We start from the raw sequence: 15513 nt of genomic DNA, 5'->3' as shown, positions 1-15513 counted from the left end.
AGTAGCTGGGACTACTGAGTTTTGCATGCAGAATAAAAAATCTGATGTTTTAAGTTTTACTAAGTTGTATTTATCCTAAGTCAAGGACTTGTCTCATCCTCTGCCACTGAGAAGGAAATCTTGGGAGGGTGCACAGCCAGGAACAGCTCACCTGAACTGACCAGAGGGACATTCCGTACCACAGGACATCATGCCCAGTATACCTGAGGGCAACTACTTGGAAATGAGGCCAATCTGGAATCAGGAAGGGAATCTGGCATTAGTCAGTGTAGGGTGAGCAACTGTATTGCACATCACGTATTTTTCTTTCCCTTTTTATCATTCTTATTGGTTATTGCCTTTTTTTTTTCCAATTATTAAACTCTCCTTATCTAAAACTACAAGTTTTACTTTTGATTCTCTGCCCTATTCCACTGGGACAGGGTGGAGGGAGCAGCTTCATAGTGCTTAGTTGCCAGCTGGGCTTAAACCACCACCCACAGTTGCTAGGATATAAAAATAAGACCATTGCTGCTACTCCAGTAAAACTTCACTAGAGTTGTCCTTAGCTAGTGATGCTAATTGTGCCCCTAAGTACAGCCGGGAACGGCGTTGTTCAGGAGGTGTGCGTGATTTGGTTACATCTTAGTACCACATGAGCTCAGACAAACAGAGCTGGCACTGAGCACCATCACTGTGCCTGATGGATGTTAAAAAATAACCCCTTTTTTCTTCTTGAAGAAAACAGTAATTTTTAATCTTGTGCATCAGTGAGTGATGACTCCATTCCAATACATTTATTTTCTTTATGCCATTCCCAAAAGAGAACCAAAGGGAAAGCAGTGCTTATATTTACCCAAGAAAGTTTTGCTACTTGAATCATTATAGTGGCACAGATGCAACTGGGCTGTGAAGTCCTTCTCTGGAAATCCTTATTCCATGATAATGCTGTTCCAGTCAGAGATCAAGTCCTTGGAAGAGGATGAGAAAGCAGCTCAGTCTCTTATCAAGAAGGGTAGCCTCAGCAATTACTTTGTATCCTGTAAAGACATTCCATATTACATCCCAGACTGGATGCCTTCATCTCTCAGCTCCTCTTCCCTCCTTCTTTCCCTTACCTGATATATCAGTGTTTTCTGTCTGGTAATAGGACTGTATGGACCCAAATGGTTTTGGTTGTGGAAATACAACCTAAGTGTTCTTGCTCTGTCTCTGACAGAAGAGCCTGCATGTTCCACACTGTACCCCACTGATCTGTGATAACCCATGACTGCTTGGAAAAATCTCCTTCAGTTAAATGACAAAGAAAACCTTGGCAGTTTTTCTGTCACTCTGCCAAGCGAGCAAGTCTGACTTACAGTTTCAAATGAAAACCTATTTAAATACTGCTGATCTGGTACTTTGTGGGGAGAAGTAAAAAAACACAACACACCAGAAAAGCAACATGTTCCCCCTAAAAATATTTTTTTAAATGTTAAGATACTTCATAAACAGTCACACCAATTTACATCAAAAGAAAACCAACTCAAACATGTAGTGGCATGTACTCACATGCAGATGTCACATCCCTTCCATGCTCGTGTCATTATTCTCACCTTTGCAGCCTGATGCCCAGATTGGTTTTGGACTGCAATCTGGTTGGCACAGTGACCTCTGACCTTCTCCATTTTTCCCTATTCTATATACAGTGTTCGCCAATATGTCAGAAAACTTGTTCTGGGACTTGAGGCATGGCCTACATTAATTTTGTCCTGTGGCAGAGCAGTAGTTTTGCCCTAATATTTTACTTTGCTTGGGGAGGGACTGGTCTATACCTCCTGAAGTGCTTTTTACACACACCCCACAGCACAGTGGTGTTACAGCCTTATCCACAGAGCTGGATGCAGCAGTGTGGCAAACAATAGTGGTGGTGATGGTCTGCAGCTTCCAGCAGGAAGCTGCTCTAGTGAGTTTTACATACCTGCAACAGGTAGCAAAAGAACTTATACAGTTTAAGAAAATGGTCTGTTAACCACTTTCTGTTAATGCAAGAAAAATAAGTCACTCTTCAAAAATAGCTCTTGGAAAAAATAGATCTCAAAAATAGATCTAGAGAAGAACAGTCAGACACAGCAGGAATTTCCTCCAAAAGACAGACCATCGTTATTTCCATTCAACAGTGGAATATTGAATTACCTCTCATTGTAAAGTCAGGAGCTTTTGTTTGACACCTCTGCAAGGGGAGTAGCCTCTTTTTTCACTTGAATGTCTCCAAACATCCAATCTAAGCTCATCAAATCACCTGTGTCAGAAATTAAATTCATACAGTCTGCTTGAAATCACTTTAAGGTCCTCCTACAGATTTTACTACACGAATTTGAGTTTCAAGCTCTGCTTTGACAAAGTACATCCTTGATTGTTGAAGGATGTGTTGTGAGACCCTGCCTTTTTTTTTTTTTTTGGGGGGGGGAAGTAATCGACATCATCTCTGTAGTTTCTATCCTTCTATGGATTGTTTCCCTCTATTAAATTCCATGGCTGGTTGGATCAAAAGACCATCCTCATTCATTCTGTAGTCTTCTATTACTTTCTCCCTTCTCAGTTTCTGCACGTCTGCCAGCTGACGCAGCTCCATGCAAATGAGCTAACAAAGAAAAAGAAACAGAAAAGAAATCAATTCAATAATACGAAATAACATACTATAGTTTTGTTAGAACCAGGGATGAGGTCCCTCTGTAATTAGCCAATGGAACACAACAATCCTACTATCACATACAGCACAGCACCTTATCCACTGCAGCTTTACCATAAGTGCACTGGGGATATCAACTGTGCTGCACATGGGTGTGGTAATGGCTCTGTGGTACCTGAGCTCTGCATGTGAACTGGCACCTCTTCAACAAGAGGACTCTGCAGTTCTAGGAAAATACTTGCTTCTGTACACCGGGTTCCCAGGCATCTGCTTCTTTGAATTTAAGTCCTAAGCATGAGAACACATCTGCATTTCCAAGTACCTAACAACCATCGGTATGAATCCACAAGGAGGGCTAAAAATGTAGCACATGTAGCTCCTTTACTAGCTTTCTTCTAGTGACAGAGCTGCAGAGAAACAAACACATTTTCCTAGGTGTCTGCATCCACAAGAAGAACAATTACTGCTGGCAGACAGTTACATTGAAAATGCAGGAACTGCCAAGCATTTCAGGGTGGGAAGTTTGTGTTCACTCCTCCCCCTCAGCAGGGAGGAAGATTATCAATTTTTGAAAGACACGGAAGAGGGAAGCTGAGGGTTTCGCTAATGAAGCTCTGAGGATCAGAGGTCACTGCTTTGCATCTGGTTTGTGGGTAAAAAGTCAGGGAGTGTCCTCCCCTTGCTTAGGAGGGAGCATCCACCATTCAGAAGACTCAACTACCACTTGCAGATGATGACACGGGCAACCACAGAAAGTGTCAACATACCTTTCCAAAAACATCAGGATCAATGAGATGCCTTTCTTTTTATTTCCTTCCTTTTTATTATTTTATTCTATATTTTCTTCTTCATCCTCTTCTGCCAGTACTACATCAACAAGAATGTTGCATTATCTCTTTTGGCTGCTGTGAACCACTGGCAATACTTTACTGTTGCTAGTAAATCAGACGCAGGTACATGCAATGGTGCAGAAGTCTGAAATCAAGCACTCCTGAATATGTTGAAGACCACAAGGATGATCTGACCCTAGCAGGAGCTGATTTAGTCAGAAAGTTATTCCAGTATTTTGCCACTACACATTTGGAGTTTAAATATGTATTGCAAACAGATTTCAAATAAAGTAGAAGAAACTTTTATTTGTGTGATCTACCCACAAGATATAGAAACAACAGAAAATTATTAACAGTGAAATGACAGTGAAAATGGCTCCTTTTGCTACCCATACTAGATTTCTGAAGCCAACTGCTTTAGAATGCAAAGTATGACAACCAGATGAGATATCAAATCAGTCTTCAAAATACCATTTGAAATACCCAGGATCAAGTTAATTCCTTGGCTAATCTTATGGAATAGATGGATTTACAAAAGGATTGTCTTCAGCAAGCTGAGAACCACTTTAAAAATTCTACAAATAGCCCAATGCAAAGTAGAATTTGTACTCTCTTCCCTTTAACAAACTGTTCTTTTCTCTTGTGTCATGCCTACTTTCACATGCATTTCACATGGAAATTCACATGTCAAGCTCATTTTTTTTCCATGAACTAAGAACAACCTTTTTTTTTTGGCAGCTTTCCTCTAAATAGAAAAGATTTTCAAATATGACCTCCTCTCTTGTATCTGTGAAGCAACTATGACCTCTTGTGGTTATCTAATCTACTCCTAAATCCTCAATAATGGGATTTATGGCTCTGAGCTCTTAAGTAATTCCCAAAGGATTCAAGTCTGTGCTTCAGTACTTTGTTAAACTAGGGCAAAGAAAACCAGTTTTCATGAAGATAGAGCTGCATTCTCTTTTCCTAATAAATACTTCAAGACATTTAAAACTGCAAAAATGAGGACCGAAAAGGATTTAATCATGTTAGTTTGGTCTCTTTCTTATGAATGAGGATATTGGACCACGCACTTTTCACCCGAATTTAATACCAACAATGTCTTACACAGTTAGTGCAAGCTCCCACAGGATTATGTCATTGAGCAGACAGAAAAAGACAACACCAATACCACTGCTTGTTTGGTTTGCATGGACCTGTTCTTTCCAGCAGTGCAATAAGTGAAGCTCTTTCACCAAAAATCTCATTTCCTCCACTTTCTGCTTTAAAAATTAACAAACAATTACAGAAGTCTCCACCATCCAGCCACACCAAGGTATCTGAGCATACACTACCACCGGTTCTGGGTAACCAAAGATGAAAAATATTACTTTATTTGATTTTTCACTTTTTTTTTTTTTAGATAACTCTTGTAAGAATAAACAAGGATGACCAGATAAGTCAGTCATGCTTTAATAGAAATAAAAATTTTTGGTGAACAAACATTGCTGAAAACCAGACAGTGTATGCAAACCAGCTCAGCAGTACAGTTGATAGATCAGGAGAAAAATAGAACAAGATGTGGGGACCAAACACTCACCAAAACAAAGCAAGTCTGTCATCTCCAGACACTTTACGCCTGCCTGTCACTCTCATATCCTCACACATGTACCAGCCCCTGTTGAGCCCAGTGGTTCTCAGTCTCTGAGCCGAGTGAACAGAAGGTGCAGGTGCCTGTGCTCATGCCTTAAGAGCTGCAACTCACCATCCACTAGGCAAACATGGGGTGGGGGTTCTGCTACTGAACCAACAGGAAATGGAGCTAGGTAGATACAGACACCAGCACTTCTGCACACCGGAAACAAGGTATGTAGCATAAAGCAGGGTGTACAGCTGCAGGAAAAGAAGCTTCTGGTAACTGGGTACTCCAGAGTTTATCCATTAGAGCCTTAGATACAATCACTAACCAGAGAAGTAGTCAAAGACATACCTACCTTTGTGGTCACAAAGTGATCTCCAGACCCAGTCCAATAAGCATTTAAATTAGTTATGTCAGACATCAAGTTATCCATTAGAGATGAGTGGAGCAGCAGAAGGTACGTAGCTTTCAGAACTAATGCAGAGAAGCTAGGAAGGGTCTCAAGGACCATATATCAAGATTCTCCTGTGCATCCCAGTGCAGATAAAACCAGTTATTGTTGTGGTTTAATCCCAGCCACAAATTAAATACCATGCAGCTTTAAGGTCACTCCCCTCAGCCCCCATCAGGGTAGGGAGGAGAACTCGAAAGAAAAGGTAAACCTTGTGAGTTGAGATAAAAATAATTTAATAATTGAAAAAACCAAAAAAGCTAATAATATAATAATGATAAGTGGAGGGAGAGAGAAAAATAAAATCCAAGAGAAAAAGTAATGCACAATGTGTCATCACTGAGCAGCAATCAGCTCCCTTCCAGGTAACTCCTCTGGTTTAAATACTGGGCATGGCATTCTATGGTATGGAATATCCCTTTGGCCAGTTTGGATCACCTGTCCTGGCCATATTCCCACCTTTTTGTTCAGCTCCTCATGGCATAGCATGGAAAATCGAAAAGCCCTCAGCTTAGGATAAGCACTACTGAGTAACAACCGAATCATTAGTGTGTTGTCAACACTATTCTCATTCTGAATCCAAAAATCACAGCACTGTACCAGTTACTAAGAAGAAAATGTACTCTGTCCCAAGACAGTTATATAAGTTGAAAAAAAATTAAAAAAGCTTTTCATCATAGACTTCTGCAGTTTACAACATATCTCCTGATGTTGATCTTTATTTTCAGTGCAACTGAATGCTTTCAGTGTCTAAGGCCATCTGTATACAAGCCTGTGTTGGTTAGAGAAGCAGAAATTTGGAAGGAGGGATTGCTTCCTTAAAAAAAAACCAAACAAAACAAACCAGCAAAAAAAACCAACCAACAAAAAACATGAACTAAAAACCAACACACACCTATTCCAGCATTTAATGCTAGATTCTCTCTCATCTGTCTCTGAAACTGCATTGGATTCCTAAGAGCTGAAATAAAAGACCTACGGGCAAAAAACCACCTCCCATGAAGGGAGCTAGAGAAGCAGCTAGGGATAGTAACATCATCAGCAATCACAACTGAAACCAGAAGAACATGAAAATAAGCCCCAGTTAAGCAACATGACCATGATACCCTGGGCAAAACTGCACTATGGAGTGGGTTACACTGGTATATTTATTGCATGCGCATTACATGGTCATTTTCCACTTTTAGTTTTCAGGGCAATAGGATTATTTAGTCTGGTAATAAGGAAGGCATGATGTCATTTGGCTTAGGTTTGCTGTACAGAATTCTCAAAACAGAAATTTTGAGAGACACTCTGGGAATTCTAAAACTTAGATAAAAATAAAGTTGTGTTTGAATAAGAGATTTCACTGAGTAGCTTTTATAGCAATATCAAATAACATTTAATCCAGGCTTTTGAAGAAAGATTTTAAGTCTATGAACAGGCAGCACAAACCCACTTGTATTTACTGAGGAAGTTAAAAGACCAGAATGAAGGGATAAAAAAATGCTCTTGTAGGAAAGAGATTGTTCCTGTTTGATAAAAAGTCTTGCCTATATAGGGAGGTCTCATTAAGTATCTGATATCCTTATTTAATAGCTTCTTTGGAAGTCTTCTCACCCCACCTCAACCCCTCTCCAGAACAAAAAAAGCAAGGTCATGTGAGTAAAAATCCTAGAAAAATTATAGAATCATTTAGCTCAGAAAAAACATCAAAGACCATTGAGTCCCCCACTAAACCATGTCCCTAAGTGCCACATCCACACATCCTTTAGGCATGGTGACTACACCACTTTTCCAGACAGCCTGTTCCAATGCCTGACCACCCTTTCAATGAAGCAGCTTTTCCTCATATCCAATCTAAACCTCTTCTGGCACAACCTGCCCTCTGAGCTTCCTTTTCTTCACACTAAACAACCTCAGGTCCCCAGCTGCTCCTCACAGGACTTGTGCTCCAGACCCTTCACCAGCTCTGTTGCCTTTCTCTGGACATGCTGCAGCACCTCAATGTGGTTCTTGTAATGAGGGGTCCAAAACTGAACGCAGGGTTTGAGGCAGGACATCACCAGTGCTGAGTACAGGGGACAATCAATGCCTGGGTCCTGCTTTCTGGATGGTCACATTCTTTCTGGATTTTAGTAAGGCTTTTGATACTGCCCCTCAGAGCATCCTTCTGGACAAGTTGCCCAGCTGTGGGATAAGCAGGTTCATGGTGTTCTGGGTGAAAAACTGGCTGAAGGACAGAGTTCAGAGGGTTCTAGTGAATGGAGCTACATCTATCTAGCTGGCAACTGGCACCAGTTGAGGGATACCATTTGTATTCCTTGTGGTTCAATTCCAGAGCCTGTTTTGTTCAGTATATTTATCAACAATCTGGATGTAGGAGTTGAATGCACCATTAGGAAGTTTGCTCATGGTACTATACTGGGAGGTGTTGCTGACTCTTGAGGGACAAGAGGCCTTTGAGAGGGATTTACATAGTTAGGAGCATTGGGCTATAATTAATGGGATGAAATTTTCCAAGTTGAAATGTCAGATTCTGCATCTAGGATGGAATAACATTGGACGCAAGTATATGTTGGGAGAGTGGCTGGAAAACGGCCCTGCAGACAGGGATCTGATTGCCAGCAGGATCAGTGGGAGTCAGCAGTGTGCCCTGGCATTTTGGGATGCATCAAACACAGCATCACCAGCTGGTCAGTGGAGATGAAGGTGCTGAGCTGTTCTCCCTGGTATCTAGTGACAGGACATGTGGGAATGGTTCAAAGCTGCACCAGGGAAGGTTTAGTCTGGATATTAGGAAGAATTTCTTAGCTGAGAGGGTGGTCAAACACTGGAACAAACTTCCTAGGGAAGTAGTTGATGCTCCAAGCCTAACAGTATTTAAAGAGGCATTTGGACAATGTCCTTAATACCAGGCTTTAACTTGGCCAGCCATGAACTGGTCAGGCAGTTGGATTACATGCTCACTGTAGGTCCCTTCCATATGAAACAGTCTATTTTATCAAGTTTAATGTTCCCCAAATCTTAGTTCTTAGCCCATCAAGTTCTCCCTTGCTTGTTCCCATCTGAAAGATGAACAAAACCAAGGAAAATAGAGAATGATACTTTGGCTGCTGAGCTGTGCAAGAATTATTTCATTCTAATAGTGCTGTCAATAAAAGTTCCCTTTTTCCACATCTGACTCAGGATTAATTTTAAGCAATTTGCTCTGTTGAAACTAGGTTTCAGAAGTAGTCAAAAATATTAACATATCCAGAACATCTTCCCACCCAAGTTATATATAGCCTGGATTGTACAACCTTTATGGTTCTTCAAAACCTGAATTTCAAATGAGTTATTAGGAAACACCAGCATAAGCACTGATGCCAACTAATGCTTGCACCTGTCTCTCAAGGCAGTGTTACAAAATGTCCTTAGCTACAGCAATTTAATCACTGCTTACTGCCTTGCTCTTAAAAAAAGAACCACACAGAAACATCTCAAGATGGGCAAAGGACAGCTCACAAGAAGGTGCCCCATTAAATCACTCACTGAAGTCACCTGCTGTCTGCACTTTGTGATGACATCTCACTGGAAGGTATCTTCACCTGTTATGTGCAGACATGGTGCAGAAGAAAGCCACAAGCTGTCGCTGAAAACTGCAGAACAGTTGCAGAGCATTGGCAACCTGTGATGGAAGGGATCAATATGCCATGACTAATGTCCATTCATCCAAGGCAAAGAATGTGGAGGTTTGACAGTGGGGTTGCATATTAGAAGTAAAATATGCTATGAGCAAATTAATCACTATTCTGACTGCATGCAGCACAGAGCTAGCAATCTGACTCCTTAAAGCTGTAATGTAAAAGGGTAGATTAGGTTTTAAAAATGACTTACATAAGTTTTATGTTGTATTTGTCTATGGCTCCTTCTAGCCCAGTACTCTTAGTATCAGAAGAGAGTAAACATACAGTGATACTTTCCCAGGATACTTACAGTTTTACCTTTTATCCAAAACCTAAAATAATGATGCAAGGTAAGGAAAACATGGTGAAAGAATACATAAGTTGTCAGACCTTTTGCCTATAAACTGATTTTGCCATTATGACTCATCTCTGACAACACATAGAGCCTGGTTCCATCCTTTTTATCTGTTTGCATTGACCTGTGGAATCAGATAGCAGCAGTGAATTCTTCACTTGTACATTTTATGATTAAACCTTAACTCATAGACTCGTGGACATCTGTCTTATGGAAAGTCTCTCTCAAGCTGTCAAATTTTCTGTATTTTTTTCAGCACACACCTTTAAGAAGAAGCGCAGTATTTATTTTGGTAGTGCACAGATATGCAACCCACATTTTACAAACGCAGGAGTTTCAAAGTGTGAGGATGCCCAAAAAGCAAGGTTAGGGATGTAAGCACTGACAGCAGCCAGTTGCCTGCTCACTATGCAGCTCTTTAGGCTGCTAGAGCCCAAGAGGTATAAAACCCCTGCCCCCAAGGAAGTCAAACGTAAAATAGCAGTACCAAACTTCCACAAACTTTTAATAAACTTACTTCAACAGGTGATTTTTTAAGTATATTATAAGAACATCAGAACATTGCTACACTCTAAATGATGTGTTAATTGTATTAGTTTACTTATTGTAAGGAATAAACTGTTGCTGCCACTGGATAAATCCAGGGATAACATTTTTCAAATTATGCAGGCAGGATTCCATGTAAGCCAGAGTTTTTAATTCCGCTGCTACATTTTTATGCAGAGTCTCACTTGTGCACCCAGCCTGTTCCCATTTTAACAACACTGAGAAGCTGTCTCTAGGAAGTGCTTCACAAAAAGCATCTGTGAGAATTTGCTCAGAAGTACCTCCCACTTATTCTTCCAGCAGTACAGAGTAGAAGACAAGAGAACTTAATTCCACGGTATCAGGTACACTACAGGGTACCCGAAATCAGACTGTCAGTCGCTTACTTCCATTAGAATTAGGATTCAGGCCAAGGAATCAGAGTAATTGAATCTCCGAGCATAGAGAACTATCAGTGCGAGGAAAACAGGCATGGCAGCTCATACCAAGACAACAGAACAATGAGTGCAATTCTGTGTACCTTGGATCCTACTGTGGGTAGCTCTGGTTAATTATTTCCACTGTTTCTGTTACATATTCTAGCCAGTACCTTTGGGAGTGCTGGTGGGAATTTTCAGCTCTACCTTTTTCATATAGTCAAGACTTAACACTGACTGATACTTGATCTGTAATGAAATAACATAATTTTTAAGGGCAAAAGGCCAAACTAAGATTAGAATGTAACTGAGAGAAACTTGTGCCATAGAAAGTTTACTACATAGCCCAGGTTAGGGATTTGAGGAGTTCCGACAGGCAGTCATACCTATGACATGAAAAGTTAGTATATATGCAAGCACAAATCAACTATGTATAACATACCCATGCCCATTGTGTTAGTTTCTTCTCTTCAAAAGGCTCTTAATTCTCCTGTTAGACACATACTAACCACCATACCACCAAGGGCTAGCACCAGCAAAATCAGATTTTTGTGATAATTTGGCCTGTTCCCTCATTTTCACCTCTGTTTTTACCAGGAGGTGCTTCCCACTCCTGGATGCCTGTATTTGAATTTCTTTCTGCTCTTGTGCAAGGGGCAGAAAGAACAAAGAACATAATGCACAAGATGACCTGGCTCCTGCTTAAGTCACAGCGGCCTCAGGTTGTTCCATATTCGATCAAGAGCAGCCAACACGTCTTTAAAAAAACCCACACATTAAACCTGCTGCTATTTTTGGGTAGTAACTACCATTTAAAACACATCTACACAAGATTCTAGCTATCAGTCTTGCTTGCAGTTTCTTTCTAGCTAGAACAACATTCTTTCTAGCCAGAACATTCACACGGTTCAACAACTGTCACAACCAGTGTGTGTAATGTTGACCTTCTCCGAGAGAATGCTCTGAAGTTTCTCTTGGTTAAATTTTTGCTGCCAACCAGAATACCTTTGAAGAGCATCTGTGTATCCAAGACACTGAAGGATGCTGTACTGGTAAAAGAGACACAGCAGCAGCCATGCATGACTTGAAGTATGAACCGTCTGATTTAAATGCCTACAGTCTAAAGCATGACCCCAACTCTGTTATTTGACAAAAAAAAAAAACCAACCCTAAGAGTGAACTGCAGCACTATTCTTTTTCATTATGATGCACAATGAAACAAAAAGGTTCGAGATTTAAATATTACGTGCACTAAAAACAAGTGCACCCTAATTTCCAGGCTTGGCTAGGGAAAGGAAAAGATTGCTGCAAAGACAAAACTAACAGACAGATCACATCAACCCTTGCTAATTTTTTTTTTTTTTTTTTTACTCCCATACTTTGGTATTTGAATTGTTAAATATAAAAGTGAACAGACAGTGAAATAGCTGAAACACTTAGCAGCTCAGCTGTGGAGCATATACAAACAGCAGACTATTGTAAAATTATCAAAGTATATATTTTATATAAAAGGAGATGTGGATGTCCTCTCCCTGGAATTGTTCAAGGCTGGAGCCCAAAAGGTACACAACCCCTGCTGGGGGTCATGCAACCAAAGCTGCTGGGCGAAGTTCTAAGCAATCTGGTCTAATACAAGGCGTCTCTAGAACTAGATGATCTTTAAGGTCCCTTCCAACCCAAACCATTCTGTGATTCTGTTTCCTCTCCCACTACCCAGGTAAATGCAAATACCTGTTCTTGAGCCTATAAAGGCCTTGCATCCTTGTCACCATTCTCTGAGAACAGAAGGAGCTGATTTTGGATCGGTGCACGTATATGCATACACCTGCATATGTATCAGAGCAGGAACCACTACAACCAGATCAGCACCTGACAGCCAACACAAACCCAAAGGACAATCGTTGTGGCAGCATATGCCACAGTTGAGACAGCAACAACACACAAAATATCACCATACAATTTCAGAAGGCTTCAAGCATTTGCCCATACAGAGCATCACCACACCATATCAGAAGGCTTCAAGCATTTGCCCATACAGACTAACACCATATCGCTTCAGAAGGCTACAAGCATCTGCCCTCCTCGTTCTTTAGCCCAACCTTTTATACCCTCATGTTCATGCATTGCAGCTGTGTGTCTTCTGTTCCCTTTGGTGGTTGGTCAGTGCACCTGGGCACTGCATGGCTCATGGCTGTCAGTGCTGCTCACCTGCTTCTCACAGCTGTAGCCCATTTGGGATGAGGCTCGGCTGCAGCCCCACTCCCAATCACCACAAACTGTGTGCCTACAAATAGACTTACTGAGCTTTGAGTTATGTAACATGCCATGTACATTTCAGGAACAAGCATAAGATTAAAATAGTCACTAAGAGGAATGCTCACTGGCTGAAGCACTTTGATTTCTCCAAAGCTGGGCTGCTCAGCCACTTTTACAGTTGGTAAGAGCTACAGGATAAATATTTTGGAAAGCAGACCAGTTTCCTTCTGATGTCTGCAGATAACAAGTTCTGTACCTACCTTTCTGTTACCATTGTTCTCTCAGAATACATCTTGTTCTGATACAGACAAACCAAGAGATAACAATCTCTGGGAAAAACGTTGTCTGACAAAGACTAAGTGCATTGCTTGGCTAATATCCACATTACCTCAGAGGGAATATTTTGAGCTATCTGAAGGCCTGAGATGGCTCTCTAAGGAAACACAGGGAGAACTCCATGGGCCACAGTCTACTTGGTTCTGTCTGCTTGTTTGTTCACTTCAACAGCTTAAAGTACACCTGAGCAAGCAACACAACCAAACCTAACACAGAAGTCAAAACATTATTAAAATGTCCATGCTGGTGCAATGTGAAAAGAAGTATTTCATGCAATAACCTCTGCCTCAGTTCAGAAAATGAACAACTGCATATGAAGCAACTCCTTAATTCAGCATGAGTGGTTCTTACAGAAGATCCTGAAGCTAGTCAACAATAAGGTTATTGTCCACAAAAAAGCCCTTATCTCAGATAAAATTTCACATTTACTCTGAAAGTATAAGGTGAAAGCAGAACTTGAACAGATGTTCACTGCAAAGATAAGGAAGAGTCTTAAGGTAAACTGCAGTTCAAGGTACAAAGAAGAAAGCACCTGACCGGAGCCCAAAAACGATGCAAATTAAATATCTGTAAGTCTTTACCCTGAATCAATAATACTTGATCCATTAGTTAGGTAGTGTAATTGGAGGGCAATTATACAAGCTCACCAATATGAAAAAAACAGTTGCATCACTGAAACTTTACTGTAGTCAAATAGAAGTTACTAAAATCATAAAATGGTAACATCGCAGGACCATAAGAAGAACTATAAAATTTGAATAACTATTTAAATGTGGTCTTGTGAGAAGACTTGAAGTAAAACTATCTCAGACTGTGGGTCTGCAGGAGACAGTTTGAAAAATATTTTTACTAGCTTTCCACAGGAACACTTATAAATGTTTTGAGAGCATCTATATAACTTTAACTTCCCTGTGCAATTGTTCAGAAACTGTTCCACCACAGGTGAAATGCTCATAGGAAATTCTCCCTGAAACCACAAGCTAAGGAAACAAACCAAGGAAATTCTTCTACCTAGGAACACTACTGGGAAACAAGAAACAAAAAACAAAATCAAAACCAAACCAAACAAACAAAAGTAAAAAAGAGAGAGAAAAATGTGAGAGAGAAGAATTGTAAACAATACCTTGGAGGAACCTTTTACCTTGGAAGAAGCCTTATACCCACCACCTTGTTCACCTTTTCAGAACTGGCAAAAGTGAGTTTGAAAATCAGAATTATAGTCAATGTGAGTTGTGGTTCTCCCAGCAAGCACCTCCCATCCCTTCTCCTCCTGTGAAAGGAAGTAGTTCAATATACTCAAAAAGCTTTGCTGTTCCCTTCCCTGAATCTGGTGAATTTAATGACTAAAACAATTTATATTCTAGTGCTGAAAAGCAATTTTGGGCATTTATTAAAGACTAGTTACGTCTAATGACTTAAGCATCCCATCAGAAACAAAGTCAGCATTGAACTACAACTAATGAATTTACAGACTATAACATATAGAATAAAGCAAGTACATAAAAAAAGGCAGAATGAAGTAAGTTAATCACTTGGTAAGTCCAGTAGATGCCTTCTAGCTAGTTGCCCCTCAGTACTTTGCTCCTATCCCTGAAGCAAAGCAGATGCCAATAGAAATGCACAGGACCTTTATACATTAGAAATGTTTTTCTTAAATATCCCCATATTTATGTCATTAGTGAAGGAGGCTCAGATAAAAAGATCATTCAATAGAGATGTTTTTGCCTTTGTGAATAAAAGTAAGATCAAGTTAACATGAGCTTTAAGCATTTTAACTTCTCAGCACAGTCCATAAGTCTTGCAAATGTACAACAACATATCCAATGAACTTGCCTTCAGGATGTGAACAGGGGGCACTCTTATCTCAGCTGAATACCTTTGGAGGAGTTACTTTCATTAGCAGTCTCATTGAACATTAACCATTGTTATTTAACCAGTAAGCTTTAATGCAACACAGTCCCAAGACCTTCCCAAAGTGAGCTGTTATTATTATTATTTCACTTATAGATAATTGGGGAACAAAAGCCGTGCAATTATACAACATTCTAATTCCTACCGATTTTAGGAGAAAAAATGAATATTTCAGATGCGACCAAAAAAGGATTTAAAATGCTGAACTATTGGTGAGCATGACCCCCCTGCCCCAAAATGCAGTAAGCAAACCTCACCATTCCATGACCAAAAATTATACTTAATCCTGGAGTGCTTCTGCCAGTTTCCAAGCTCTTTAATGACATGAAGGAGGGGAAGAAAATACAGACTTGAATCAGGTTCCACTCTTTGGGGTAAATGCTTATCATTACCACTGACCTGCTGGAAAGCAGCTCTGCAGAGAAAGACCTGGGGGTCCTGGTGGACAATAAGCCATGAACCAGCAGTGCCCTTGTGGCCAAGAAGGCCAGTGGTGT

At 40.4% G+C, this 15513-nt stretch overlaps 1 protein-coding gene across 1 annotated transcript; it reads right to left on the bottom strand.

The window, feature by feature from the left end:
- Positions 1–766: 766 nt before the first annotated feature.
- EXD1 (exonuclease 3'-5' domain containing 1) lies at positions 767–15281 on the bottom strand (the record flags this gene model as incomplete). Its single annotated transcript, XM_084208707.1, is given in 9 exon segments — positions 767–1019; positions 2155–2463; positions 2467–2487; positions 2489–2602; positions 5454–5581; positions 5584–5623; positions 6009–6122; positions 13168–13267; positions 15274–15281. Coding segments are annotated over 8 exon segments (663 nt in total). The 3' UTR covers positions 767–1019; positions 2155–2325.
- Between the last annotated feature and the right edge of the window lie 232 nt (positions 15282–15513).

This window comes from Fringilla coelebs (genome assembly GCF_963513975.1).
Source record: "Fringilla coelebs genome assembly, chromosome: 6".
Classification (NCBI taxonomy): domain Eukaryota; kingdom Metazoa; phylum Chordata; class Aves; order Passeriformes; family Fringillidae; genus Fringilla; species Fringilla coelebs.
The sequence above is the reverse complement of the archived record's forward strand: the minus strand, read 5'-3'. Positions and strand labels throughout refer to the sequence as shown.